The sequence below is a fragment of the Doryrhamphus excisus genome, chromosome 3, assembly GCF_030265055.1.
Source record: "Doryrhamphus excisus isolate RoL2022-K1 chromosome 3, RoL_Dexc_1.0, whole genome shotgun sequence".
NCBI classification, from domain to species: domain Eukaryota; kingdom Metazoa; phylum Chordata; class Actinopteri; order Syngnathiformes; family Syngnathidae; genus Doryrhamphus; species Doryrhamphus excisus.
In genome coordinates, this window is record NC_080468.1 from 28,294,026 (window position 1) to 28,305,939 (window position 11,914).

Here is an 11,914-nt window from a genome sequence, read left to right on the forward strand (position 1 = left end):
AGACTGGGAGGCGGGGTGGGGGGTGGGGGGTGGAGGGCTGGGTGGGCGGATTTCCCATGATCCCTGATCTTGATGTCCTGCGACAGAGGACGTCAAGCAGTTGTGGAAGACTCTCTTGACCTTAACCAACCACGTGCCATTGTTTCTATTTTTGAGGGGACATGCCAAATGGTCTCACCCCCCCCCCCCCCGCCCAGCCCCCTTGGGGGCCCCCCCTGCCATTGCACACAACAGTGCACTTATAAGAGCCGGGAAACAGGTGGTACCTTTATTTGGGATCTATTATGGCATCAAATCTCTTAGTTCATCAACTTGGACAAGCCCGCCACCCACCGGGGGCCACCATACATGTACATTTTATTATTATTATTATTATTATTATAAACAGGACTTCCAAAAGACATACTACAAAAGAGGGTCGCGGGGGTGCTGGAGCCTATCCCAGCTGTCTTCGGGCGAGAGGCGGGGTACACCCCAGACTGGTCACCAGCCAATCACAGGGCACATATAGACAAACAACCATTCACACTCACATTCATATCTATGGACTATTTGGAGTCGCCAATTAACCTAGCATGTTTTTGGAATGTGGGAGGAAACCAGTGTATCCGGAGAAAACCCACGCATGCATGGGGAGAGCATGCAAACTCCACACCGAGATGGCCGAGGGTGGAATCGAACTCGCGTCTTCTAGCTGTGTGGCCTGCGCGCTAACCAATGTTTTTTTTCTTTTTCATTTTGTAACCAAGATTTTAGTGTCATTATATATTTACTTTATTCTCATAGCACTTTACCCTAAAAATACAGTGTTACTTGTTTTGTTTATGATAATATTAAGAGTTTTTTTTTAATATTTCAACTTTATGTTATAAAATCAGATTTTAGTAACATTTTAAATCACAGTTTTTTCCTCATCATATTACCATGTTATTCTGTTGACTTAAGTTGTAATTTTTTTCTCTCAATAGTTTCACTTTATTATTGTAAAACTGCTTCAGATTTTCTCACTTTTTGCTACTGTTTTTGTAAAAAAAAATGTGAAATTAGATTTTTTATTAATTTGAATAAAAAAAAACCCACCCCGGCCCACACTTTGGACACCTTTATCTGATTTCATGTCAGTCAAAATGAACTACTATATACTTATGAACGTCCTTGAACACACCAGAACTATGTGCTCTGTATACTTACATACAGGGGTGCCGTAAAGGGGAGAAAGGGTACAAAAGAAGTACAAAAGAAGTACAAAATAAGTCAGACTACAGTCATCTATTATCATTAAAAGTGTCCAAAGTTATTTATTCCTGTTTAGTTGCGGAAATCCCGATGCTTGGTGAATGCATCACGATGATTTCACACTCAGCAGCTGTGTGCCAGTAAAGTCACATGTGATTGGATAAATAGTCCGTACCGGAAGTGAGCGACTGTCTTCCATGTTTTGACTATTGTGGGAATCCCCCATTAATAACATCGCGTGGAACTTTTTCTCTCCAAATATTTTGGCGTTTTTTGCCATTTCTATCGACTAAAAGCCACACCCTCATATCATTTCCGCACTCTGCGTGGAGCAGGAGGTAAAGCGCAGCGGAATTCCTGCAATCGATTTTGCAATAATGACGTTTTTCGCCTATGCTAAACGCGCTTGAAAGCTAGCAGCGCTAGTTCAATGCTAATGCTATTTTGCTAATTTACGTCTGATAGTTTATTGTGGCAACAACTACTTAACTCAACTCAGCTTAACACTTGAACACGTTTAGTTAGTATTCATATTTGCAGTATTTGCCGTGATTTATATGTATTTCACGTTTACACAGCGTCTGCCTAGTTTGAAGGCCCATGGTTGTATTTAGGTTGCGGCAGTAAACACAACTTGCTCTCAATGCTACAACGATTCATTTCGGTCATGTCATTTTATGGACTCATTTTCATCTTTTTCATCCTATTGGTAATCAATAATTAACTCATTTATGTTTGAACGAATTTTCATTAGTCCTTACCTATTTAAATGTCGACTATTTTACACTTCCATAATGTCTATTTTATTTTTGTGATTTAGCTGTTGTATTTAAGAGATGCTTTATGTTTTATATATTTTAGATTTAATTTTTGTAGTGTTAGCACTCACTTCCTGTTTTTTTCAGCGTTCCTCCGCCTCATCAAGATGGAGGACTCATCTTTGGACCCTTCTCTGAGCCCCACGATCCAGATGAGCCAGGAGTCCTTCCAGCAGTTGTGGGACAGTGTGTAAGTCACACTTTAAATATGGATTTATATTAATATGGATTTACATATGCGGCGAAGCAGAACGTGATGCATTTTGTTTATCTCCCCAGGAAAGCGCCGTCCATTTCCAGCATTCACAATGAGGACAACCCCCCCGCCTTCATGTGGAAGACCGAAACGGACATCCCGTTGACGCAACTCCTAGATGACGGAGCCCTCTCTGACAATTTTGATGAAAAGATCTTTGAGATACCGCTGCCCCCACTCCCACCACCAACTCCGGCGGCAGCGGCGGCACCCTCCACCGGCCCCACCGTCCCAGTCACCACCGACTGTCCCGGTGATTACGACTTCCAGCTTCGTTTCCAGAAATCAGGCACTGCCAAGTCGGTCACCTCCACAGTAAGTTTTTTTTTTTTCTTTTCAATTTTTTTATGAATACAAATTTGGTATTTTTGTAATTACTTTTTAATACATTTTCGAAGGATTTTAATAGATTTTTTTCCTATAGTAAGCAAGGTGCCCCCTGCGCCCTCAGTCACATTTTTATCTAGTTTATTTTCTCTTCTAGAGTCAACGTGAAATAGTTTTTCTTTCACTTTTTAAAATTTTTTATTAAAATTTTTATCATTTATTTAAAAAATGCATTACGGTATGCTTTTTACATTTAAGCTTTTTCAGTTTACATTTTTTTATGAATACAAGTGTGGTATTTTTGTAATTACACAACGTCTGCCTAGTCACATATTATCTTTTATTTTAAAAAATGCATTACGGTATGCTTTTTACATTTAAGTTTTTTTTCAGGTTTTTTTTTCTACAGTGTATGGTTGCAATTTTTTTCCCACCCAGTCACACAGTTTTTCAGTATAGTCGAAGTCTGTTCTAGAGTCAAACTTAAATTATTATATTTTGGGGGGAAAATACATTTAGAACGGAATTATTATTATTATTATTATTATTCAAGCCCTATAGACATGAAATGACACCATATTTCATTCTTTGTTTACACCACCTTGCGCAGCACAGGAGACAGTATCGTGTTAAACACGGCATGCTAATAGCCTTCATCTCAAAGATTCTAAACTTTCTAAAAGTCTTTCAGAGTGGAGAAGTAGGACAAAGGAAAAACTGAAAAGGGACCACGGCATTATGGCATAATAAATACTTTTAGTTTTGGTGGAAAATTGCTCGTTCTGTTATTAATTTTTGTATATGTATAGTCATACCAAAGTACATTTATTAATGGGATGAGAGAATAAATGCAGCAAAGCTGTCTATATTAAAATGCTACTGTACCTTTTGTGTATTCAGACATTATTTTAAAGAATGTTTTAAATGAAATCATGGGGAAGTTTCTCTCTGCTGTCCAAAACTGGAGTTAAAATATATGCTGTGAGAATAAAGCAGCTTTGCTTTGTTATTCTTGTTACTTTCTAACATTAACATTCAAACCAAAACACACAAAAACCTTCAAATCTTACCTGGTTCATACACGTCCTCTTAGTTTCCCGTTAACTTGCGGCCGTGCTTGTAGACTCATTCATTCTTTTTGGCCTCAGAGTGCGTCACGTATAGCCAATGGTGTGCAATGACTCGCCCTTCTGCTCGCTCTGATTGGCCGCCTTCCGCTGAGGTCCCTCCACCTTCTTCCCGACTGCTGCTTAACATGACGGGACATGTTCCCGCAGCCCCCAAAGGGTTAAAAGTCAACATGAACTCAGGGAATGTCATTACAAATCAATTCAAGGTGTTTTATGAAATTCTTCTGTTGCCGTGCAGTTTTCCGAGGTGCTGAACAAGCTGTACTGCCAGCTGGCCAAGACCACCCCCGTGGAGGTGCTGGTGACCAAGGCGCCGCCAGCGGGGGCCGTCCTCAGGGCCACGGCTGTCTACAAGAAGACGGAGCACGTGGCTGACGTGGTACGCAGATGTCCGCACCACCAGAACCAGGATGGTAAATACGCTATGACTTAAGAAGTACAACTATACATACTTGTATCGTCACAGGGTTTGTTTTGTAGCCACAGAGCATCGCAGCCATTTGATTAGAGTGGAAGGCAGCCAGAGGGCGCTGTATTTCGAGGACCCCCACACCAAGAGACACAGCGTCACCGTCCCGTATGAACAGCCCCAGGTAAGAAGTTGCTCATTCAGTCCTTTTTTTAAAAAAAAAAAAAGCATATACGTATATTATGTGTAGGGCTGCCATCACACGTGATATGCCAGACCTTGGTTTATCACGCACCAGCTCAGTCCACTGAAAGACTGGCAGATTACTATCGCCGTCCCGCTCCACTGAAAGACCGGCAGATTACTATCGCTGTCCCGCTCCACTGAAAGGCCGGCAGATTACTATCGCCGTCCCGCTCCACTGAAAGACGGGCAGATTACTATCGCCGTCCCGCTCCACTGAAAGACCGGCAGATTACTATCGTCGTCCCGCTCCACTGAAAGACCGGCAGATTACTATCGCCGTCCCGCTCCACTGAAAGACCGGCAGATTACTATCGCTGCCCCGCTCCACTGAAAGACCGGCAGATTACTATCGCCGTCCCGCTCCACTGAAAGACCGGCAGATTACTATCGCCGTCCCGCTCCACTGAAAGGCCGGCAGATTACTATCGCCGTCCCGCTCCACTGAAAGACGGGCAGATTACTATCGCCGTCCCGCTCCACTGAAAGACGGGCAGATTACTATCGCCGTCCCGCTCCACTGAAAGACGGGCAGATTACTATCGCCGTCCCGCTCCACTGAAAGACGGGCAGATTACTATCGCCGTCCCGCTCCACTGAAAGACCGGCAGATTACTATCGCCGTCCCGCTCCACTGAAAGACGGGCAGATTACTATCGCCGTCCCGCTCCACTGAAAGACGGGCAGATTACTATCGCCGTCCCGCTCCACTGAAAGACCGGCAGATTACTATCGCCGTCCCGCTCCACTGAAAGACCGGCAGATTACTATCCCCGTCCCACTCCAACTTATTACCTTTTATGTATTATTATTATATAATACTGCACTACAAATTTGATGTGATATATAGATACAAGTACTATTTTCCCATGGCTCATGTCTTCCATTGGCTATTATTTTTTTGTGATTAAGTTCATTGATATTTTTGCAGAGCTCCTGGAAAAGTGAATTTCTCTTGGAGATTAATCCAGTATCTGTTGTTTATTTTGGTTGCCCCCACCCCCCACCCCTTTAGCTGGGGTCCGAGATGACCACCATCCTGCTGAGCTTCATGTGCAACAGCTCCTGCATGGGGGGCATGAACCGCAGACCCATCCTTACCATCCTGACCCTGGAGACCCCAGAGTGGGTGCCCCATTTCTCACCTTTGAATGTCATTGTCTTGGGACCCCCCAACACCCCAACTAACCGTTTTTTGTCTTGTCCCCAGTGGGCTTGTTTTGGGCCGGAGGTGCTTTGAGGTGCGTGTTTGTGCGTGTCCCGGCCGTGACCGCAAAACCGAAGAGGAGAACGCTGCCAAGATGGAGAACGGGACCAAAGAAACCAAAAAACGAAGTAGGTTTGACAAACGAAAACATCAGCACCCATGGAGTCTTGGGAACGTAGACATGAATGAAAGTGGGATGCTTGTCGAACATAGCTAGCGTAAGTTACGCTACCATTGGTGGAAGTCACTGATTTATACGAATGTCCAGGAAAAGTTGGGAGGATTGGACAAAGTAGAAGATGAGTGCACAGGCAGCCTTGGCCTGCATCCCATGTCAGGACATGCCACTCAGTGGTGGCACATGGATGGGGGTTGGGGGGGTTCACACCCCCTTGTGTGGGCGGATACCTGAATGAGGATGTGAAGCGGGTCTAAGGAAAGGGACGGTGAAGTGGCAATATGGATTGTGTGTGTGTGTGTGTGTGTGTGTGTGTCGGTGCTGCCCAAAGGGGGTCTCGGCGTTGAAGCTAGAATGGCGGTCCACAGGTTACCCATGCTTGTCCCTGTCTGTGTGCACAGAGAGCGCCTCAGGCCCCGCTGCTCCCGCAGCTGCTACCACTGCCGCCCCCCTGAAGAAGCCCAGGGCTGCCTCCAGTGCCGATGAGGAGGACAGAGAAATATATCATCTTGAAGTAAGTTGGTAGAAGCGGGTGGGTGGGGGGACCTCATTGGAATGCCGCTAATCACCGTTGATGTTGCATTTGTCACGCAGATTCGTGGACGTGAGCGTTACGAATTTTTGAAGAAAGTCAACGACGGCCTGGAGCTGTTGGACAAGCAAAGGTAAGCTTACAATGTACATGGCATGTACATCATCTAGAAATGATGGTCCTGCTGCGTCCAAGCTCAGCAGCAACAGTGCTGCTGGAGGCCTTGCTTATGGAGCTCAACCATCCCACCATGTTCAAAGAGAGAAAGCTTTGTTGCCTTTGTCATCAGGAGATGATGACAGTTGGGAATACCTGACACTCAATCACATTCAATACACATTTTTACCAGAAGAAGTGGGGGTGAGAATATATTTATTTATTCTACTGTATGTATTGGTTTAATTTCATTTGAACATGCATCAGATTACAATTGAGTGCATCCCATAATCAGTTCACAGTTCCACATGTCAAAAGGAGTAGAAGAAGCAAAGCTTATTAAATCCTACCCCTCCATCTGGTACTTTTACAATCAGTAACTGTTACATTTGTTCACTTCCTGCTTTCCTAATCTAATTAAAGTTTTTATTTATCTATTAATTTTTATTTTTTAATTTTTTGTCACCGGCGGTGTAGTGGTTAGCGTGCAGACCTCACAGCTAGGAGACCAGGGTTCAATTCCACCCTCGGGCATCTCTGTGTGGAGTTTTGCATGTTCTCCCCGTGCATGCGTGGGTTTTCTCCGGGTACTCCGGTTTCCTCCCACATTCCAAAAACATGCTAGGTTAATTGGCGACTCCAAATTGTCCATAGGTATGAATGTGAGTGTGAATGGTTGTTTGTCTATATGTGCCCTGTGATTGGCTGGCGACCAGTCCAGGGTGTACCCCGCCTCTCGCCCGAAGACAGCTGGGATAGGCTCCAGCACCCCCCGCGACCCTCGTGAGGAAAAAGCGGTAGAAAATGAATGAATGAATTTTTTGTCACATACCGAAGTAGGAGGTGATATGAGCATCCAATGACATAATGGGTACCATAGTAAGTGTCAATATAGTGATATATATAGCACATCATGACTGGTTGAAGACTCTTCATCCTTGTATTTAGCAAACATCAACTGCTTGTATTGTTTCTGGGGGGAAAACACACAAAATATTTGTTTAGCTGTTATTTTATGTATTTTACCTTTTTGTTTTTGTTTTTTACCCCTGCAGCAAAACCAAGTCACCTGTGGCAGTGAAAAGTGAAGTTCCGCTGCCTTCCGTCGGGAAACGCCTCTTGCTGAAAGAACCACGTAGCGACACAGACTAGCAAAAATAACCGTTGGGCTAAATTCAGCACACACAAAAAGTCGAGATGATGTTATTTTTGATATATTTCTTTTGACCAAATCATGTGTTAAGTCAAATGTACATTCCTTTTTTTTAACCCATTACATTTTTTGCTTTACTTTATGATTTCCTGTTAACACACCATCGCCCTCCTGCGAAATAGTGTTGTACTGCATGTAGTATTACAGTACATGCTTTTTTTTTTAACTACTTGACATGTTTTTGTATTGTGATATCCCCCAAATAAAAAGGGTCTTTGTTATTCAAGTGTTGATGTTGTTGAATGACAATGAGAAGTGAAGGGACACGTCAAGCTAATTAAGACGGTTAACGCTTCCACACGTGTGGCCTCGTAAAATGGCTAAAAACTGCTAAACATACTTATTTTTACATGCTTATATTTTCTAATCATTTATTTGGCCTAAAATGTAGAAAGAACGCGAGTACAGTATTCACATCTCTGCAAATACTTTATACACAACATGATAGAATGTTACTGTGCTGTTGTTGGCATTTAAAATTGCAGTTACTTTTTTCAGTAACTGGTAATTAACACTCGGACAGTCCTTGAATGCACCATTGTCCCAGCCTCACTACTACGCTGTATTTGTAGCCTTGTTCTTTCACCTCATATTTGCTCCCAAATGCTGATGCAATGTGGGAATGCATTAAGGTAAGATTGGATGACTTTGAGTGCTAATGTGTATATTTTTTCTCTAAAAAATATAGGAAGTCCAGGCTGGTACTGGTGGATGGTGGCTCTTTATTCATGAACTGCTTTTCATTTGATGGTTACTGTGTGTAAATCTATGACTAAGTTTTTTTTCTTGTTAATTTACGACTTTCTCAATCTCATTATTTGAATGCACCATCGTAACAGGCATTGCCCAAGACACCCTGGACTGGTCGCCAGCCAATCACAGGGCACATATAGACAAACAACCATTCACACTCACATTCATACCTATGGACAATTTGGAGTCGCCAATTAACCTAGCATGTTTTTGGAATGTGGGAGGAAACCGGAGTACCCGGAGAAAACCCACGCATGCACGGGGAGAACATGCAAACTCCACATAGAGTGTGGCCGAGGGTGGAACTGAACCCTGGTCTCCTAGCTGTGAGGTCTGCGCGCTAACCACTAGACCGCCGTGCCGCCTATTTACAACTCTTTTCACGTAAATGTATGACGTGCAACCGATCGTGTTTCTGGCACGGATTGTGTAATGACGGCATCCTAATATCTAGCTAAACAAAATGGCATATGACATATGGCGGGGGTCTCAAACTCGCGGCTCGCGGGCCAAATGTGGGCCGCGAGACGCTAGTTTGAGGCACCTTGATACCAAAGTTTAATGTTGAAATGACAGCTTAAAGCTGTGTGCACACCGGACACAATTAACATGATTTTGCCCCGCCCATACTGTTACCCTACCCTGTTACCCCGCCCTGTTTTGCTTTGGATTAGCAGTGAAGCTAAAGGCTTATGACGCTGGGTACAAATAAATGCAGGAAATGATTTGGAATAAAACGTAAATAATACACGTCAAGATAAAGCATCTCATCAAACATGTTGTTAAAGTTACGACGCTGCTCCCAGATGGAACTGAGTACGACGCTAACTTGCTAATTGGGTAAAATTATTAAGTTTCATTAATGTTCATGTTAAAGGTTAAATAACTGTTAATACTGTACATTTGAATCTGAAAAAAAAAATTCTCTACCAACTGTACTATGTGGTTTCTTACGTTTTTTGCTGTTTTATTATTATTTTACTTATTTATTACTGATTGATTGATTTATTGTCTTTATTTTTAATTTGTTAATTTTTTAAATCTTATTTTGTGTATAGAAATATAAAAATTAAGATATTTGAGAACAGTGGAATGTTTTATCAGATATTTTGGTGTGGAAAACCGGAACCAAAGTACTGAAAAAGTGTAGGGTATAGCAGAAGCAAAAGCATTTAAGATTTTTTTTCGAGTTTTTAATAAATGTGTTTTGGTTTTTTTTTTTGAAAACCTGATGCGACCCGGCTTCACCCAGAACCTAGCTCGGGTGGCCCCCAGGTAAATTGAGTTTGCGACCCCTGACATACGGTATCACTAATCTGTACACAATTCCCGGAAGGTGAAAACATCCCAGTGCCTGCACGGGCAGCATACTCACTGGATCAGCGTATACGGTGATTTTGGTGGGCACACCACATACTGACAACTTTTGCCCTCCCCCTGCTATCCCTGTTATCTCAGATAACAGTTAGTTATTATACGCTGTTATCCAAGCTGGACACGGACTGAATGACTGAAAAGAGCTGACTCAAGTGAGTGAGTGTGAATGTGCATTTAAAATAGTGTTCTAAATATATGTTGCTGTGTGTTTTACACTGCTGTTAGGGGCTGGGGGGATTAAGTTGCCTACAAACTGCAAAGGTCTAAACTCTCCCCATGCTCTGCGGGTTAGTTCAGGACCCTTCCTTCTCCATATGATTAAATAACATTTTGAAAAAGTATAATGGATGTATCATTTCTATGAAATAAAAATTCCCTTTAAATAAGATGTTACCGGACAGATGTATTTACCGCCTCCGACAACAACACTATAAAAAAATACAATAAATGCTACAAATAATTTTAATTCATTCATTCATTTTCTACCGCTTTTTCCTCACGAGGGTCGCGGGGGTGCTGGAGCCTATCCCAGCTGTCGGGGTACACCCTGGACTGGTCGCCAGCCAATCACAGGGCACATATAGACAAACAACCAGTAGTAGAAAATCGGAAACAACAACAAAAGTTACTTCATTCCTGTATTTTAATTGAATTACAACTGTCTACGTACGGCGTTGATGCCAGATAGCTGCTGGGAAAGTTGCAACAGGATAGAAATGACGATGGGTTGGCGGTACACGGGTGATCGGAAGAGTTCCAAAATGGACACTTTGCGCTCCATGTCCATCCTCCTCTTCTCCTCCTTCATCTCGGCGAGCAGCCTCCTCAGGCCTGGTGAAAAGTGGTTCAACGTTTATCAGTGTGTAATATTACGATAATAAAGTCGCAATATTATGAGAATAAAGTCGCCAATAGTCGTTATAAACATGGATGATAATTGACAAGAAAAAAATTGGAAATTTATGACAATAAAGTGGTAAATTTACGAGAAAGAAGTTGAAAATTTACTGGAATAAAGTTGTACATTTAGGCGAATAAAGTAAAAAAGTTAATTTACAATTGTTTTATGCATGTAAACCTATAATTAGAAAACCATGAAAAGGTGTTTTGAGAGTCAACTGCTGATGTATGTGACTTCCGGGTCACGAGCCAGCCATTTTGTTTGCTAGCTAATAGGATGCTAACAAGGAAGGATGTTCATTCATTCATTCATTTTCTATCGCTTTATCCTCACGAGGGTCGCGGGGGTGCTGGAGCCTATCCCAGCTGTCTTCGGGCGAGAGGCGGGGTACAGCCCTGGATTGGTCGCCAGCCAATCACAGGGCACATATAGACAAACAACCATTCACACTCACATTCATACCTATGGACAATTTGGAGTGGCCAATTAACCTAGCATGTTTTTTGGAATGTGGGAGGAAACCGGAGTACCCGGAGAAAACCCACGCATGCACGGGGAGAACATGCAAACTCCACACAGAGATGTGCCGAGGGTGGAATTGAACCCTGGTCTCCTAGCTGTGAGGTCTGCGCGCTAACCACTAGACCGCCGTGCCGCCCCAAATAATTTTCAAACTAATATAATTTGAGAATTTTTTATGACCCTAAACATGAACATATCATTACAAACTACAAAAAAAATCATGTAAATTGTTGATTAAAAATGGTTGTTTAGGAACGATATTTACAACCAACAACAATGTGTCAATATTCCTTCTCCAAATATAAGAAATAATAAATAAATAATAAATAAATAACAAACACGAAAACACGATTTAACAAAAATAGAATTAAAAAAAAATACAAATGACAGCAAAAGAAAGAAAAAAACTACAACGATTGAGCCTAGCTAGCTAGCTAGAGAGGCTCACTCTCATTGGTGGACATGTTCAGTATCATGTGCAGACAGACCGACTGTAGTTATTAATAATAATCATGATATCGCTGCCACCCCATGGCATGGCCTCTTGATGTTTTTTTTAATCCTTCTGTGGACTGTCCATGAAATGTCATCAGCGGGGGTCTCACTCCTCTGCAGACCACCCTGCTGTATACTTACCACCTATACGTACACTCATT

The 11,914-nt window shown here is 42.5% G+C and overlaps 1 protein-coding gene across 1 annotated transcript; it reads left to right on the top strand.

The window, feature by feature from the left end:
- Window positions 1-1,407: 1,407 nt before the first annotated feature.
- tp53 (tumor protein p53) lies at window positions 1,408-7,926 on the top strand. The gene is made up of 10 exons (XM_058068177.1): window positions 1,408-1,574; window positions 2,142-2,244; window positions 2,334-2,625; window positions 4,006-4,180; window positions 4,248-4,360; window positions 5,435-5,544; window positions 5,630-5,754; window positions 6,206-6,318; window positions 6,399-6,469; window positions 7,548-7,926. The coding sequence occupies exons 2-10, from the start codon at window positions 2,162-2,164 to the stop codon at window positions 7,642-7,644; spliced, it is 1,179 nt and encodes a 392-aa protein (XP_057924160.1). The 5' UTR covers window positions 1,408-1,574; window positions 2,142-2,161; the 3' UTR covers window positions 7,645-7,926.
- Window positions 7,927-11,914: the final 3,988 nt, after the last annotated feature.

Bases quoted from the DNA above. Each gene is read 5' to 3' on its own strand.
- tp53 (XM_058068177.1), top strand. From the start codon at position 2,162: ATGGAGGACTCATCTTTGGACCCTTCTCTGAGCCCCACGATCCAGATG. The intron at 5,755-6,205 runs GTAGGTTTGACA...CTGTGTGCACAG, and splicing joins CAAAGAAACCAAAAAACGAA to AGAGCGCCTCAGGCCCCGCT. The intron at 6,470-7,547 runs GTAAGCTTACAA...TTACCCCTGCAG, and splicing joins GAGCTGTTGGACAAGCAAAG to CAAAACCAAGTCACCTGTGG.